At 37.4% G+C, this 17,814-nt stretch overlaps 1 protein-coding gene across 24 annotated transcripts in view; it reads right to left on the reverse strand.

Moving 5' to 3' along the window:
* DLG2 (discs large MAGUK scaffold protein 2) overlaps positions 1-17,814 on the reverse strand; it is a 995,744-nt gene that overhangs the window by 382,628 nt on the left and 595,302 nt on the right. For 15 of the 24 annotated variants that reach the window (XM_057396723.1, XM_057396722.1, XM_057396721.1 and 12 more), the window contains 2 exons: positions 11,078-11,131; positions 155-214 (listed from right to left, as the gene is read on the reverse strand). In XM_057396723.1, the coding sequence (XP_057252706.1) occupies positions 155-214; positions 11,078-11,131 (114 nt within the window). The remainder of the gene's footprint in view (positions 1-154; positions 215-11,077; positions 11,132-17,814) is intronic. The other 9 variants (XM_057396738.1, XM_057396744.1, XM_057396746.1 and 6 more) reach the window with 1 other exon arrangement.

Genomic DNA, 17,814 nt, shown 5'->3' on the forward strand with positions numbered 1-17,814 from the left:
TAGGTACAGCCAAAAATAAAAAAAGATGTGAAATTCAAGAATTGGGTAAAAATAAAATATAATTTGTTTTCCTCTAATAGGTCTGCATATAGAAATAAGGTTCATTGAGACATGTAATTGGAATGGGGGTGTCCAGTCCTAGCTAAAGACCAACCTGTGTCACTGATGAGATCAGGCTCCTTAAGTCATGAGAATGGCTCCTGGAGATTGGTCCCTATTTTGAAAGAAAGATGGACATCTTTCAACAGTGTCAAGATATATGAGAAAATGTTTCATAAACTAGAATATATTTGTCTCCTTCTACATGAAAATCAAATGCCTGGCGAAAGAAAAAGGAGCACTTCTCTGACTTACTTTGCAAACAAACCTTAAAGTAATACACAATGCCTATGAAAAGAAATGAAACAGTACTGAAAACACTAGCTTCAAATTACATTTGTCCTCTGGGGGAATAACAAGATGTCATATAGACAGCTGGAAACTTTTCCAATTTGTAGAGTAACAGAGAGCATTATTAAGATAACAGTAATCTGCTTCTGTTAAAGAGAAAGACGATGGTAAAATCAAAGCGATTAATCAACCTTGTACTGTGCACGTTTGAAAAGCTATTATAGCTCAATAGTTTCAAGATAAGCCAATGTGCTATGCTCACCTTTCTGTCACCTTTTGCAAAGTCTAAGTCTTGAATTTGGACATCATACAAAATTAGTTTTGTTATGACCACACTGCTGCCCAATTAAGCTGGGTAAAGAATGAAACAATTGCACTTGCCAAAATCCAGTGCAGTTTTTTGCCCAAATAACATAAACCATCACCTATTCATCATAATTTATGGCTAAGAAGAATCCAAGGTTTTAAACTGTTGTCATCTTTATGCAGAACAATTTACAGGCACAAATCACTTGACAGATGATTGAATATGTTAATGTAAGATATAGAAAAAGAAAAAGCACTTCAGTTGTCATTTCTTTTTATTAATAATCTCCACAGAATATAAATTTATCTTATGTAGGCTTCTTTAATTTCTATTACTCTTAAATTAAGCTAGTCCTGTATAGAAAATTATGAAAGGTGGGATTTTTAAGATCAGAAAACCAGGTATCTGTGGTACATTTGGGTTTGCTCCTATAGGGAGAAATATAGGTCATCTAAACACTGGTTAAAAACTTAATTTACCATTGAGGCTGATACATCAGATCACTGCATTAAAAGTAACATGGGTTTTTACTATATGAAATGTGGGTTAGAAATGAGTCACATTCCAAAACACAGCTTGCAATAATGGGGACCTTTCTTCAGAATATCATAGACTCATAGAATAGTTAGGGTTGGAAAGGACCTTAAGATCATCCAGTTCCAACTCCCTGCCATGGGCAGGGACTCCTCACACTAGACCATGTCACCCAAGACTATACCCAGCCTGGCCTTGAACACTGTCAGGGATGGAGCATTTATCAATTTGTGCAACGTGTGCCACCGCCTCACCATCCTCACATTAAAGAACTTCTTCCTTATATCCAACTTCCCCTAAGTTTAAGCCCATTTACTCCTTGTCCTATCACTACAGTCCCTGATGAATATTCCTGAAACTGTGCTGAAGGTGTGTTAATTTTACAGCGTGGATCAGCTAACCCTTGGCTAACAACAGGGGGAAATGTAAGAATTTTAATAGTTGATTTTGCATTTTTATTAAAGCAAGATTTATTTATATTGCTGTAGGAAAAGAGTAAGAACACACTGCAGCTATTCTAGAATTTAGCATAAATAATGTGAAAAAACCCTCCTATAAAAAACCACAATGGATAATGCTAAGAGCAATGCCTAAAAGTTTATGAGGGAAAGAAATCTTTTCTTCCCGATGTTATTACTAATGTTGCATTATGTACTTCCAGGATAATAACCTTGCCTTGGCTGAACTTTAAAAGATAGCTAGCAAAGCAAAGCAAAATATCAGTCAATTCTAGACATAAAAAATAAATACTCTTAAAATTACAAAGGAGGATTCTCATAAAATCAATTCCAGATATATCTCATCTTAAAGGACTGAAACATCAGAGAAATTAAGCCCTTCCATTTCCAATAAGACATAAACCCAATATTTTCCTTTTCTATTTTTCATCAAAATTAGTTTTCTCTTTAATACCGAGTAGTTACTATCTCTTTCCTTCTTAGGTTATCCAAGGTCGAAGGAATATGTCCATCTTTGACAAGAGCACTCTAAATTTTGCCTAACTAATGTCTGAAGTCCACCAAAATGGAACAGGTAAACTCTTTCTGCCTTACTTAAAACTATTAAGAGAATGACATCTGCGTTAATTCTTTTACTTCTGACAGCAGCTTTCAGTTAAGATCTACACCTTCCTAAAACAACAAAATCTATCTACAAGTGCCCTGTCTCAAATCACAAAGAAATGAAGTCTATAGATAAGTAATTATTCACTTGTAGTCTTTATGCTGTGTTTCCCAATTCAGTTCAGAAATGCAACTTCATGAAAAAGTAATTCAGAATAAAATGATCACCATGCAAAAATAGCTTTGTGTACTTGAAAAGCTTTATCAACTTCTTAATTATATATACAAATTAAGCATTTTATGCAACAGAATAAAACCTAGACTGAACAGAAATATTTATGAAAGACAGGGGTTTTGATGGCTTAAGGCCATGGATTACACTATAAAAGCAGAACTTCAAGAGTTTATGTTTGCCACTGCGTCCTTGCAAACCCACAGACCCTGCTGATTTTAGCTTCCTACTACAAAATTCAGCAATGTTAACTGTCAGTCTGTGGTGTAATATATCAAAAATGACATAAAAACAAAAGCAAAAGCTAATTCAAGGCTAGGGACAGCAAGACAAAACCAAATTCAAAGTACATTTAATTTAGTTCAATTCAAGCAATTCAATCTATACTGATTGCAATTTCCAAGTGCTTCAAACAACTCTAACAGGCGTGTTCTGCATTCTGCAGCACATACTAACCTCATGGACAAATTATCTTGGATGAATTAAAAATGAAGTATACCTGGGCATAGAGGAGGGGTATGTATACACCACCCCCCCCCCCAAACATATATGATTTTTCTCAGTGTGATAAAAATAACTGACAAAGCAATGCCTTCCCCACAGTAGAAACTGCAAGGATAAGGAGAGTGGCCCAACAGTAACAGATTTTGCAAAAGCAAAGCACAATACCATTCTCAGGGAATTTATGTGCGTGAATTAAAGACTGCTAAATGCAGGGAATTTGCTTCTCAAGCACACCCATGATCTCAATGAAAATGCAGTAGTCCAAATCCAAAAAGCATGAGGCATTATACATTTCCTATGCTGTGTCCACCTGATGCAGAGGGACACAGAAAAATGGAGGATGGGCCCTTATTATTTTCAACAAGCTCTTCTCTCCCACTCTGCTAATGGCAATGTTTCAAACAAACGTCCACAGAAAGAACTTCTTGATTGAATTTAAAGGCCAGGGTTATTCCCAAGCAACTGAAAAAGGAAAGCATTATAGATTTTCAGAATAGAAATGTGATAGAGTAATTAAATACGTGACCAAGAGATGCCTTTACTTGTTGGACTGAAAGGACATTGATATTTTTACTTACATCAAGACACAATGAATGTTTTCTACTGATTTACTGTGTAATAGGACATGTAGCACTCAAATCTAGAAAGCAGTGCTCATACCTGAGCAAAATAAAAGAAATCCCCCCAAATATGAAGTTGTTTTACTTTAAAGAGTTGCATTTTCCCCCACTCAAAAATTATGTCTTAGATGAGGCTTCAATATTCAAAATTGCATCAGGAATTTAACAGATAAATCCAGTAAAAACAATAGAAACTTTACATCAAAATCACTTTGGCCTGTTTTGTAAAGCTGTTTCTTTCTAAAACAGTTTATTTTAAAGGAAAAGTTTTGATGTATTTTGATTTTCAGGTAGAATAAAAATGGATGTGAAATAGAGTCAAAATAAATCAGATTCATAACATCCATTCTGTACTTTTACTTTGTGTTTTGGACAGCAACAATGTATTTTTCTGCTATCCATCATACTAAAACACATTTAAATCATCAGATGACAGGATGAAGTGTTTTCTATTTCTGCATTTTTAAGGGAAATTGTTTTCTGACATCATTAATGGTCTGAAAATATTTTATAAACATGATTTAGATCAATCTTGTCAATACTGCTATTACATATATATATATATATTCCAGTATAGAAACAATGACATACAGCAGAACACAGCAGTGATTGCCATGGAAAATAACATTGCCGTGATTCAATTCAAGGGCCAAAACTAAGAAGCCAAGCCAATGAGGCTTTTAAAAACTAGCACCAGAGCTCTATAAGATTTAGCTTTCCCATTGTAGTCCATGTTAAGTGACGGAAAGATGAGTGTAAACTACAAAGGTGGTTAACAATCTAGAAAATATAAGAGTCATTCAAGATAATAAGATGTGCAAGCTGACTTTCAAGACTACGATGAAACTCATCAAGAAAGAAGCAACACATTTATTCTTAAGATAAACAAACAGGAAAATAGGCTGCACCTACATTCATATGATCCAGTAAAAGCCTTCAGAGTACTGACTGGCAAGTTTTCCCCATTCTCTTTACATTCAGATGTAACTACAGTGCATGACTTCATCTGAGAGATCAGAATAGAAAGATTTTTCTATGCAGCCTTTGTTTAAACCTTTATGTACTTCCTTCTACTGTACTAAATCCAGGTGCACCGGCTGACTAGGATCACAGAGGAGAAAGCTGATTCATAGAATCACTGAATACCAGGTTGGAAGAGACCTCAAGGATTGTCTGTTCAAACTTTCTTGGGAAAACCACGGTCTGGACTAGGTGTCCCAGCACTTAGTCCAAGTGAAGCTTAAAAGTGTCCAATACTGGGGAGATTTGATTGTTCACATTGGTAAGTATTTTCCTCTTGTCCAGTTGGAATCTCCCCAGGATAGCTTGTGCCCATCACCTCTTGTCTTTTCCACGTAAAAAGGGAGTCTCCATCTTCTCTGTAGTCACCCTTTAACTACTGGAACACAGTGATCAAGTCTCTCCTGATCCTTCTTTTCTCCTGGCTGAACAAACCCAGCTCTTTCAGCCTTTTCTTAGGCTTCCCAGTCCCTGGATCATCTTTGTGGCCCTTCTCTGGACCCTCTCCAGCCTGTCTACATCTTTTATGTATAGTGGGCACAAAACTGAACACAATATTACAGCTGTGGCCTGAAACTCTACTGTGAGCAGAGTGGGATGATGACTTTATCTGTGCTGATGATGTCCTTCTTGATGTAGCCCAGCATCCTCTTGGCTTTCTTTGCAGCAGCAGCACCCTGGTCACTCCTACTGAGCTTGTGTCCACCAGGACCCCCAGGTTCCTTTCCACAGAGTTGCTCCTCAGTTGGGTAGATCCCAGCCTGTGCTCCACTCTTGGATTGTGTTTACCCAGGTATAAGACCTTACCCTTGCTCCTGTTGAAATTCATAAGGTTCTTTTTAGCCCATTTTTCCAGCTTATCCAGGTCATCCTGCAGGCTGGGTCTCCCTTCTAAGTGTCCACTTCCCCACTCAGTTTGGTATTGTTAGCAAACTTGGTCAGGGAGGGCTTGATCCCATCTTCCAGATCTCTTATGAATATATTAAATGGCATAGGGCCTAGTATCGATCCTTGGGGGACACCACTGGTGACAGGTAATCAGATGGAAAAGGAGCTATTTACCACCACCCTCTGGGCGCAGTCGGAGAGCCAGCTCCCCATCCATTGCACAGACCACTCATCAAGACTATAATGTGACAATTTCTTTAGGAGGAGGCATCACCACAGCCCCATGCTTGCCTATGCAGGAATTGTCATGGAGCAACTGCCACACTCCAGAAGGGGTCTGAGTTCCCAGTGTCCCTAAGCAGAGATGCACCAGAACAGCTGCACAGCCATCTGCATGGCCACGCTCAGACAAGTGCAAAACAATCTAAATATTTGATTACAGCTCATGAAAACATAACCTGAGAAGTATAAAACCCACTTCTTAAGGAAAGAATTGTGTGTGTGACTGCACGGAGCTCAGCGTAGGCAGCACAATTAGCAAAGCAAACCAGTAATAAAACAGCAATAACAATAAATCATAATAATGATAGTAATAATAACAACAACAATTTGGGAGAACAATGGGAGACTGAAGAAATACAAGGAATTCATTAGGACGTAAAGGAGACTGAAGTACGTATTCCTTAGATCTTATCACTGTGAAAATACAGGGAGGAAAGTAACTACCATGGTACCTGAGTGAACTTACATCAGTGTTTAGTTAGCTGAAAGAAAAATTAAATTCCATCATAAAATAAATAGGAAGTTTCCCATCAATTTCTGAAAGTGGTGCAGCAAAGCCAGCCTTGTAGCTACTTTTAACTTAACTGTACAGCATTACGGAAACTAAAAAAGAAGTAAGTAGGGCTTATTCTGTGCAAGAGAGAAAGTGAGATGATTCATATGTTATTAAATGAATACTTCTCATTATACAAAAAAGATCTAAAATTTACAGCCAAAGAATAGAGAACAAACAAACTCCCACAAATGTTTAATTGTGCTTGAAATGCCACGGAATCATTCATTTTGTACCACCAAAGCTTTCTGTCAAATTTATTCCCACATCCAAAGCTTGGTGAGCTAAAGTTTTCAAGCCACTGCACCTAGAAACAAGGCTTATTAACTGTTTCTTTTGTTATTTGCTGCAGGGCCAAATTATAAGGAATAGAATATACCATAATATAATAAGGCTTTTTCTTTTGCTCCATTTAAGAAAAGAATACTGATGAAAAACAGCCCCTCACAGGATGAGTTTTTCTTTCAAACTACTGAGCTAAAGGTTTGAAGAACATCAACAGTACCAAAAGGTTTAATTACTGGAGTTTAGGTCATTAGAATGTTAATGAGACAAAAAACACAGTTTACCAGTTGCATACCAGCTGGAAAAAGGAAATTTCTCTCTGTGGACTAGTGGAAACATTACATTTGAAAGTACTTTGTGAACGGTAATCATTGCTGTGTGGCCCCTTACTTCTGAAAACACTCAGGAATGTTTGGAGGAAGGTGGCAGAGAGGATGAGCAGAGCTGTTGTCATGGAAATGCATTGAAGGTACATTGGGTAAAATGAAACAATGAGACAGGTTTCTTGTGCTGTTGAGCCAACAGCTAAACAAAATCATAAGAAGTCTCCATCTGTTGTGTAGCCACACTAAAAATAGCCTGACCTTGTTGAGGGACCTATCAGGCAAGCAGCTGTGGCTAGTAACATCAGAAAAAAAGTGAGACCGCTTTGATTTACCAAAATTTGCAAGTCCATGTTTATTCCTGTGTTTAAAATTTGAAAATAGGTTCTACATGACCTAAAATGAATTAGTTACCTTTGTTATGATAAACATCATAAAAACTAGTTATTTCAGAAAAAAATAGATTTTAATAGAAAAATTATATATATATATATATATATATTTTAAGCAGCATTATTTTTTGCAAAAGTATAAGTGGACAGTACCAACCAGCTGTCATGGAAAGCATCTTAAAACCCCCCAACATTCAGAAATCAAAGACTAATACATCAAAAATCTCCATGAGATGTATCACTTGCAGATATATATATGTATTCACTTGCCTTTTAATTTTATTTAACAAGTTAAGTTAGAAAAGGTACAGAGATATGGGGAATGCATGTTCAAATGAAAAAATTAAAGGGCAAACATCTAAGACTGGAGAAAAGCAGGATATGAGAAAAAGAACGTGATCATAGGAAACACGGTCTAATTGGTAAGACCTAAAACTTTCTGTCTTTTCCTCCCATAGGAGGCTCCCTGGACTCCTGAATGTGCTTTGAGGCTTCACAAAGGGAGCTGAAGAGCAGGGATCTAAGATGACTCTAGATCAGCATTTCTGGGTGTTTTAGACATGCTGCAGTTAGAGTATCAGCTACTCTATGCCCACTTAAATTGTGTCTGCTCTTAGCTTTGGACAGGCAATCATGGAATAGTTGGGGTTGGAAAGGACCTTAAGATCATCTAGTTCCAAATACTGTAACTTGGATTCTCTGATCTGTAAAATGATTTGTCCTTATTAGGGGACAAATCAGATGTGTTTTTTCTGTGGTAACTAAAAGAGAATGATTCCTTTCTAAAGCTTTCACAAGATTAACTCTAAGGATATTTAAACATTCACCAAAGATGTCCCTGAGCAGTCTTCTTCCAGGCATGTCAGGAAGTCCTGACAGTGCTGAAAAGGCAGGTGCTTGACTCATGTTCACATTTCAAAATAATCATTAATCTTGCTTTATTTTGTCTCTCTGAACTCTCCTGTCCAGAACAAAATATTTTAGGGCATATTAGCTAAGTTATATTTTCTGTAAAATTAATTATATGCTGAAGGCTGCATCAGCTTACTCAGTTTGGGAAGATTTTCCTCTGCCTTTCCAAATATTCAAGAGAGGGGCAAAGCTCTCATAACATCTCATGGTGTTACAGGCTGTGTTATAGGCCCCACATGGTATTCTAGGCTGTACTGGGTCTGGCTGGGAGGGAGTTAATTTTCTTCAGAGTAGTCCATATAGAGCCATGCCTCAATTTGTGGCTGAAACAATGTTCGTAACACACCAGTGTTTTGGCTGTTGCTGAACAGAGCTTGCACAGCATCCAGGCAGTAAAAGGTCAGGGAAAGGAGGAGGAAAGGGGGGGGGGTCATTTGTCGCTCTGGCATTTGTCTTCCCAAGTAACTGCTCCACTTGATGAAGCCTTGCTTTCCCGGAAACAGCTAAACATCTGTCTGCCCATGGGAAGTAGTAAATGAATTCCTTAATTTGCTTTGCCTGCTCATGAAGCTTTTGCTTTCCCTGTTTGATCATTATCTCAATACACAACTCCTTTTGCTTTCCATTTTCTCCTTGACCCACAGGAAAGTGAGAAGAGCAATTGGCTGCTAGCCACAGCCAACCCACCACATGCTGACCATAAACCTGCTCTTGAAAGGTTCACTGGCCCAGGTTCACACACAAGCAAACATATATCTGGCCTAATGACTACAGCTCCTTCCTAGCAAACAAAATACCACAAAATGAAACCAAACAGAACTTAACTGAACTAGTCCTGGGAGGAAGAAGGAAAACACAGCTCTCCCCAAAAAGACCACAGTCCACTCTCCCAAATACCAGGTGGGATGGAGAGGTCATTTGTCCATATGCTTGTCTTTCTGTCTCATTCTGGATAGAATTCAAGCATACAAAACCTGATCAGAAAGAAATGTCTACTTATAGCAAAGGCCCTATGGTCTGTGGGGCACTGTGGTGGCCTGGGCTCAGAAGATATGCTTCATCTAGACATTTCTTATTGGCTAGTCTAAATAAGCCTCACTTTGGTAGTGCTGCTGTGCCCCATACCAAGGGACATAATTCTTCCCATGCACTGGATAAGAGCAAGGTGACTGGTTCAGAATTGTCTATTTTTACAACAGCACCTTCTGTTAATTTATTTAGTTCACATCATGTTGGAGACTGAAACAGCCCACAGGCACTTTTCAGTCTATTGTCAATATTTCTTTTGAATGTATTTGGTCGTTTGTCTTTCTTTTTTTTTTTAAGAGAAAGGAACACTAGTATAAAAGTTCAATAAAAGTGTAGACGTACTGATAGACTGTGTTATGGGAATAAATCGTAATGACTGAACATCTTGTCACTAGTGTAATTGCATCTGTATTTAGGAATTCTTTCACCGTAGCTGCAGAGTATCCTGGGCACAGGTCCGGTGCTGGAAATGCGAACTGGGGCTCACAATGTTCCTTTTGGTAAATCTAGAGAACACTAAGTGAAAAATGTCTCATTAAAACAGAAAAGCCAGACCTATTGAGACCATAGAAGATGGTTCTGATGTTGGTAAGGAAAACTGAGACTCAGAAATTATAGGAAGCTTGTTAAGAAAGACAGATGCAAATGAACAGGGAAATTTAAATTTTCCACCCTTCCCAATGGTTGAAATTCCCAATAAGGAATTTCTCTTCTACTTTTCAGCAGTGTCATTCTTCTAAATCGCTCCTGGCTGTGATCCTTACATATGTTCTGCATATTAATTTCCAAGTTTTATGAATTGTCAGAAACAAACAAGCTGGCCAGGACAACCCCTATTAAACTTCCTCATCAATATTCTTCTAAAAGACAGAACCCAGCAATATGACTGGTGTAGGTGAATAAATAATTAGGCTTATGCATTGGTATCATAAGAAACAGACGTGAACAAAATATGACAGATGAGAGACATTAATTAGAAGCTTTAGAAAGATAACTAAGAGGATGGAAGGAGAAAGATCAGATACTGTCTAGTCAGCTTCACACTACTTGCTTTTCTTGCCTCCAATCATTTAAGCCTGTTGCTCTCTTTATTATGTATTCACTGTCTTTCTCTGTATCCTTTATCTTCAACTATACTTGCATTTACAGTCTAAAGTAACAATGATATCAAATGCTTGTAGAAAAGCAAATTTTTAAAACTCTAATAAAAACATTCACTATAATTTTTTTCTAGAAGACATGTAAAGGAAGAGACATTAATAAGAAAACATGAGGTCATCTAGTTTGTACTGCTATTCATCATGAAGAGCTTTCATCTACAACAGGAATGTAGACAGATAAATGAAGAGCTGTTTGCACCATTTTAATATTACAGTGTGCATCTAGGTATCATCTTAATAAACTAGGAGGGTGCATGATGCTCTAACAAGAGCTATTCATTCTTTATCTTCCTGTAAGGAAGAAAGGCTTAATGAAATCACATTTTTTAAAAAAAGAAAGGCTAGTTTTAGTAAGTTACAATTTATGTGTTGAAATCTAAACTACAAATTATGTGTATACACTATGCTATAACTCATCTGAGTGAAATTATCTCTCCTGATACTTTCTAGAAAAGAATTAACTGTGTAACTGTAAAGGACATGATTAATTGAAAGATTTTCTTTATAACTTCTATGCAGTACTGAGTATAATTTCTGTGGAAAAATAACCAAGATCTATATAGTAATAAAAAAATGAATACTTACATAAGGGATTGTGTCCAAGGTGTCTGTGTTGACAATTATAGGGGCAGGGCTTGCCTGAAAGGAAAAAGAATAAGAAAATTTAAAAAATCTGAAATGCATTAATATTGAAATGTCCATTATGACACATTAAATTAAAAGGCTGAAAGCCTGTCTTCTCACTGAATTCACATCATACAACAGTACATAACTTTGGGTGCTGTTCAATCAATTAAGGATGAAGGAAATAGGTCCTCAGACTCCAAACCACATCTCACTATGGTTTTTCTTTCAATTTCATTAGGCTTTGGCTCACATGCTGAATAAATAACTACTAGTAATTTTAGTAGAACTATAAAAAACATGATGCATTCAGCTTACAATCAGGTGACCTTGGGGTGAGGGTTTCAGCTTCCCCTGCTTTACAAGGCAATTTTTTGTGTTTAAGCTAATAACCAGATCTTCACAGAGGACAAACATCAGAATTTAATGTTTACACAACTTATCAGTATTAGGGGTATGTAGTAAATGTATACTTTACACATACTAGCATATTTACGTTAGAACTATGTATTCTCATGGTTCATTTGCACTCAGCTCATGTTAAGTTTGAAATAAAGAGGTGGTTTAAAAAGATGTTTGAGTCTGTAAAGCTGTCCAACTTGACCTTTAACATTGATGAAACCAATATCCAGACTAGTTTCCAGACACCTGAAATGCCCTAACCTCTTCCTCTTTCTATTCTGAGATTCAGTAGTGGTGACCCGAGGCTGAGCTCTGATTTGACCCAGCTCATAATCTTGGCTCAGACACTGGAGAAAACCACAGAGCTGTGAGAAATTGTAGAGCCATGCACCATGAGTAAAATGTCAGGGGCAGGACTGCTGAGATGGGATTGTTAATAGTTCAAGAACTCAGAAGGAGAAGGTTCACCATGGAGTCAATGTAGTACAAAAAGTGATGGAAGGCACTTCGCTTGCCTAACTAAAGAAACACTCTTCAGCCATTCTATCGAGCTGATGAGTAGCTCATTAGTTCTATTTGTCTACATTATATATTCGCCAAAGTTTGACTGTCTGTACTTTAAATTTGTATAGACTGCAGAGTCTCTTTGTGCATGGTACTCATGATTACAGCACTGCCAAAAGCACTGATCATATTTCTATTGTCAAGTATTCACTGCAGGATTTCAAAACCTATGTTAACACAACCCAAATTAAAAATGTAACATTACTGCAACAGTTCAAATACTTTCAGAAAAATCACAGTTTCTTTCCAGTTTTGGTGAAGCTGTTGAAAGACAATTCTGTCTCCAAAGAAACCGTATGTTACAACAGCTACTGATGATTAATGCCGTTATTTCTACAAAACTATGTAACCTGTGAATAAAAGCTAAACATGAAATGCATACAATTTAATGTGCATACATGGTATGTATCTGTTACCATAGTAAGGTATAGTTTAATATTAAAATGCTTAGTATCTGAAAATATATTATGGACACAAACCAGCTTATTCTCATTATGCCCCATAACACTGAACACTTTGGAGTGATAGATAAAAGCTGAAAGCCATATGATTATAATATTTTTAGCTTTAAGCATATAGAATAATTTATAACTGTATTATCACTGAAGGCTAAGCAAAGGATTTCCTTTTGGAATTGTAGTTTTTACTTACATTAATATATAGGTCCATACACTTAAAGACTTTGCCACAGGAAGAAAGTGTTTTCTTTTTGTTTTTTTCACAATATTTAATCTTATTATTTTTCATACTGTAAGAAGTTCTAGCACCAAATATAAACAAAGTTTGCAATCCGCAGAAGGCAAGCATCTTTCCATTGCTTTATAAAACAGTATCTATAGAAATTACAAATGTCTTTCTGTAGTCATTTTCCAAAGCATTGTCATATTATCACCAATCACTTCTAACCCATTGAGGAGCAAAGCCTCATACCCATATCAGATTTTCCTGAAGTAAAGAGATTTCTTGATCAGAAACCAGTAATTGTGTGAACACTGTAAAAACATTTAAGGAATCTGGAATTTCTTTTGAAGACTCATTTACTCCTTTTCTTCCTCTTACGAGCACAAGCAAATCTTTCACACTATCAGTTACTATTGTTTCCAGAAGGCCATTTGTAGTCTTGCAGGATCCCTGGTCCAGTGCTATACAACTCTCACCAAGATAAGGTTTCTCTTATATCTCATCAGAATTCCCTTAATGCATCTGTGTCTATTGCGTCATACTTCTGTGCATCTCCAAGAGGAGTTTGACTTTGTGTCCTTTCTAACTATCCCTTAGATGGCTGAAGACAGCAATTAGATTCTTCCCACAGACTCTTCTTCTCCAAGCTGAACAAATTGAGCTCTCTCTTTTCCTGAATGATCTGTCTACCAGACCCAGTCAGTGTTTGTTATCTTCCACCAAATACACTTTGGCATATTGAGGAACCTAGAACTGGACACAGTACTCCCAATGCAGACTCATGGGTGATGAGTAGATGTCCCTCAGACTGCTGTCTAGGCTGCTATTAGTGCAGCCCAGTTTGCTGTTAGCCTTCACTGCAAGGGTACATGGCTAGGTCACGTACAGACTTATTCTGCACTATGCCTGACTGGGACTGCTGCATCTTTTGTTCTGTCCCAGTGCAGGAAATTTGTGTGGTTACTCTCAGCCCATTTGTCCTGCCTATTGAGATCCCTCTGAACAGCAGTTGCCCAGCATATCATCTGCTCCACCCAGTCTGGTGTTACCTAAAACCTTGCTGACAGTGCATTCTACCTAATCATTCTGGTTATTAAGATGCTAAACATCATCAGCACCAGTATCAAGCCTGTAGAAACACCCTAAGTAACGTGGTGTCATCAGTTACTACCAGACTTCAAATTGCTGACTGCCACCCTTTGGGTCTGGTGGTCTAGACAGCATCCTACTCATCTTCTAGTACATCCACCCATTCACTGTCTCTCTCATTTGGCTGCAAAACAGAATTTGTACTGAAAACATTGTTAAAATCAAGGCAAATTACACCTACTAATTTCCCATCATCCACAGAACAGTCATCACATCACAAAGTTGTCAGGTTGGCAAGGCACAATTTTACCCTTTGTAAATAGACCTGCTTCTTTGTAATCACCTCCCTCTGTCCTTCATGAGCCTTGACAGGGCTTCCTGGAGGCATCTACTAGGATGTTTCCATTTGTTACCTTCTTCCTAATCCTGACCTCCAGCTTCTCACTTGGCCCATCATCCCTTCTACAGGAAAAGTCTGAGCACTTCAGCTGTTCCTTTGAATAGGGTGATCCTTTCTTGCTTAGACTTCTGACAGAGCCTTTAAAGAATTGGCTTTCAAGCTCAAATATCTTTCAGGCTTCATTTTAACACAGTGCTTATTGTGTGTTGCTGATTGGAAGAGTTGAACTTCACGATCAAACTGACAATTTTCTGCTACTGAAGCACTCCTCCTGACCAGACAGTCATGAGATTTATAGACTGTTTCAGATGGACAGACAGATTATAACCATTCACTCACAACCAATATCATGTGCTCATTTTTCTTTTCTGTATTCCTCCTGTTCCTATGTGTGCATGCTTGTGTGGTGATTTGTTGTTTTGTTTTGGGTTTTTTTTTCCCTCGGAAAACTGATTTAATTGAAACATTTTGCTCCAGTCTCTCTAACATATGGTAATTTGAAGAACACTGACCTCCTGAGCTACAACACTGCATTTAAGTGCAGGAAATGGAGATTATTTTACTGCTTATGTCCTGTTTGCTGCTCATGCTTTAAAGAAAAGTAGGAGGCTTTAATCATGCAGAGTTAAGAAGACAGTTATCAGTTACTGGAAAAAGACCTAAATACAGTGCTAGCTATGCAGTACACAGGAGCATCAAAATAGTCCTGCAGTCACAGCGAAGTTACTCAGTGGACAGGTCAGGAGAAGATCAGTAGCAACAAGGAGTCAGAAGGATTTTACCATCCAGGATGATGTGTCTATGCTGAATTAAAAACACATCACATGCACTGATTCATCAAATTCTCAAAAAAGGATGCCCATACATCTGCACACTTATACAGAACACTGAAAAATCCATCACAACAGTTCATCAGCTCACTAGGAATACTTCCAGTTGTGCATAAATTAACAAAAGCATGCAAAAAAATATATATTTATATTCTCTCGAGAATCTCTGCCCACTGTGTCTTTGAGACAGCACTGCATCTAATCTATAATACCCATGCATATATAAACTATCTATCTACGTCTGACACTGGGTCAGAAGAATAAATGGCTTTCTGGAAGACAAAGATAATGACTTTATTCCTAGCTCTGCCCTTTGACCTGCTCTGCAGTCTTAACCAAGGTGTTTAATAACTCTAGCAAAACTGGCTTAATTTGGTCAGAGTTTGAAGAGAGATGTTGGCTGGCAAGAACTAAATAATCTATCTCTATGTAGGGAGGTTTAAAACGCTACATGTCTAATGCCTAACCTGCAGGATGAATTCAAATCAGTAGTTAATTAATTCATGAAAGAGACAGCCTTCTTTTAAGTCAGGTAGAATACTGAGGACTCCCTGACTTTGCAATCAGGTTTTAAAGATGGGAAAAGGCCTTTGTGAATACTGTCCTGATTCTGCAGCTGCAAAATAAATCCAAACCAATCACCAAAAGAAGGGATTGTACTGAGTGTGGTGAACTAAGTGAGCCTGTTTTCCCCATTCCTCATTCACTTTTCTTTCTGCCCTAATCCTTACCTATACCTCATGTATTATATTATGCTGACAATGGACCATGCGGGCTGTCAGTAATGCTCCCTGCACAGACCTTTTTGCTGCCCATGACTAAAAGCAGTGCTTTCAGCTGAGCCATCTCTGTGCTTTGAAGAAAAGGGTTCATACTGACAGCTGCAGTGACAGATTGGCAGAGCCGAGACAAAGCTTAAATAGCTTTGGGGAAAAAAATCAGGAGTTTTTTGTGTTTTTTTTTTTGTTCTTAAAGCAGTTGAGCACAACAGACTTTGTTTCCACAAATATATATACGAGATTGTTCTGCTTGCAGCGAGTCAGTCTAGTGGCTTTTCTAGTTGCAAAATACAGTGAAAGCACTTGAAGCCAGTAGAAAGAGAACAAAAAGGCGCACAGTCTAGTTCATGAACATTTACTCTGCTACCAAATTCTCTACAAGCGTCTGACATGACTCATACCTCTCAGACAAGATGAACTTTTCCTCTACCGCGAGTGCTACCATCATCCTTTTACTTAGAGCATGCACAGTTTTACAGACTATCCATATTAAACTGCATTTCATTCCTTTTGGAGTATTCATAACTCCTTGTTTTAACTGTTTCTTCTTTGCAGTGCTGTATTCAACACCAGACCATCAAACCACTTGCATAGATATATGGTGACTATTATATAAATAAAGAGCACAGCACATTACTTCTTAGCCAGAAAACACTAAAACAAGTATATGATCATCTTGAAACTATCTACCTATATTTAATCCTAGCTGCGATTTTGACTCAGAAATCTCAATTCCTTGTTTTCTTGCTAAGCAATTACTGTCATTATCTACATTATTACTTTTAAGTAAACTCACAGTAAAGAGGTAGTGAAATAGAGTGTATGCATTACCATTTAAAAAGTAGGTTGAGCTGTCAGTGCCTTATTACCATCTTACAGAGACACCTAACCCTGTCGACTGAATGTCAGAGTTAAGGGCTCATCCTTCCAGGCGGACATTCTTAAATTCAAAAACACTCTCTGGAATACTCAGTTGCAGCTTTATTTTACCATAAAGTCTTAGCATTTTATGTCTTAATAATACAAAGTGGAGTGGCCCCTACATTTGAAAAGGAATAGGGTAAGCTGCATCCCTCAGATAGAACCTGTCGGACTGTTTGAGGCCTTAAAAAGGTAACACTGAATTAATTTAAATTCATTGCCTATTTTCAAAAGTTTTTCACAATTGCAAGAAAAAAAATTATGTTGACACACAATGGCATGAAAGATTAAATGATAATTTAGATGTCAAAATTCTCTGTGATGCTGCAAGGCCTCAGGATCACAGGACACACAGAACTTTTCATCGTATTTACCACTGAATTACAAACTACAGCACCAAGAAGGAGAAAAAGTCATTTGCTGGTTATTAAACAGAAAATATGAACGATAGGGAGTCTCTTTGAACATTTAAAGAATGATTTTTCAGAAGTCAAAAGCAGCTTTGCTTGCTGGTTGCAGCTGTCAAGAATAGAGGAAAAATGCCTCAAGAAATTCTCAGGATCTTTCCCTACGTGTATAATGTAACCTCATATAAAGCCATTTAATTTAAAGGTAAAGAGTGCTTTTTCAAAGAACATGGCCTTATTTTTGAGCTTGGGGTGTTGTGTTGTTTTTTGTTTAATCTGAAATAATTTTCTATTTAAAATTGTATTAACTGTGACATTATTTAAACAAAAAAGACTTCAGACCTCAGGAAAACCCAGCATTTCTGTGTGGATCCACAGGTGGACAAATGGAATGACAAGAAAGCACCTACCTTAAAATTGCTGAAGTTTCACCCATGGTGATAGTACCTGTTAGCTGTTTGAATTATCTATGATTAACATAATGGGAACTTTTTGCCCAATATCAGATCTAGTGAAGGACACAGAAATGTCAATGGGAAAAGCTTTACAGAGAATGAGGGATAATTAGGGTACATCTGAATTTCCAGTGAAGATATTACTCAACTAAATGTTATTACTCATTAAA

Source organism: Pezoporus wallicus, unplaced genomic scaffold, assembly GCF_028554395.1.
Source record: "Pezoporus wallicus isolate ANWC-B61680 ecotype Strahan unplaced genomic scaffold, APGP_CSIRO_Pwel_v1 contig_13458, whole genome shotgun sequence".
Lineage (NCBI taxonomy): Eukaryota > Metazoa > Chordata > Aves > Psittaciformes > Psittacidae > Pezoporus > Pezoporus wallicus.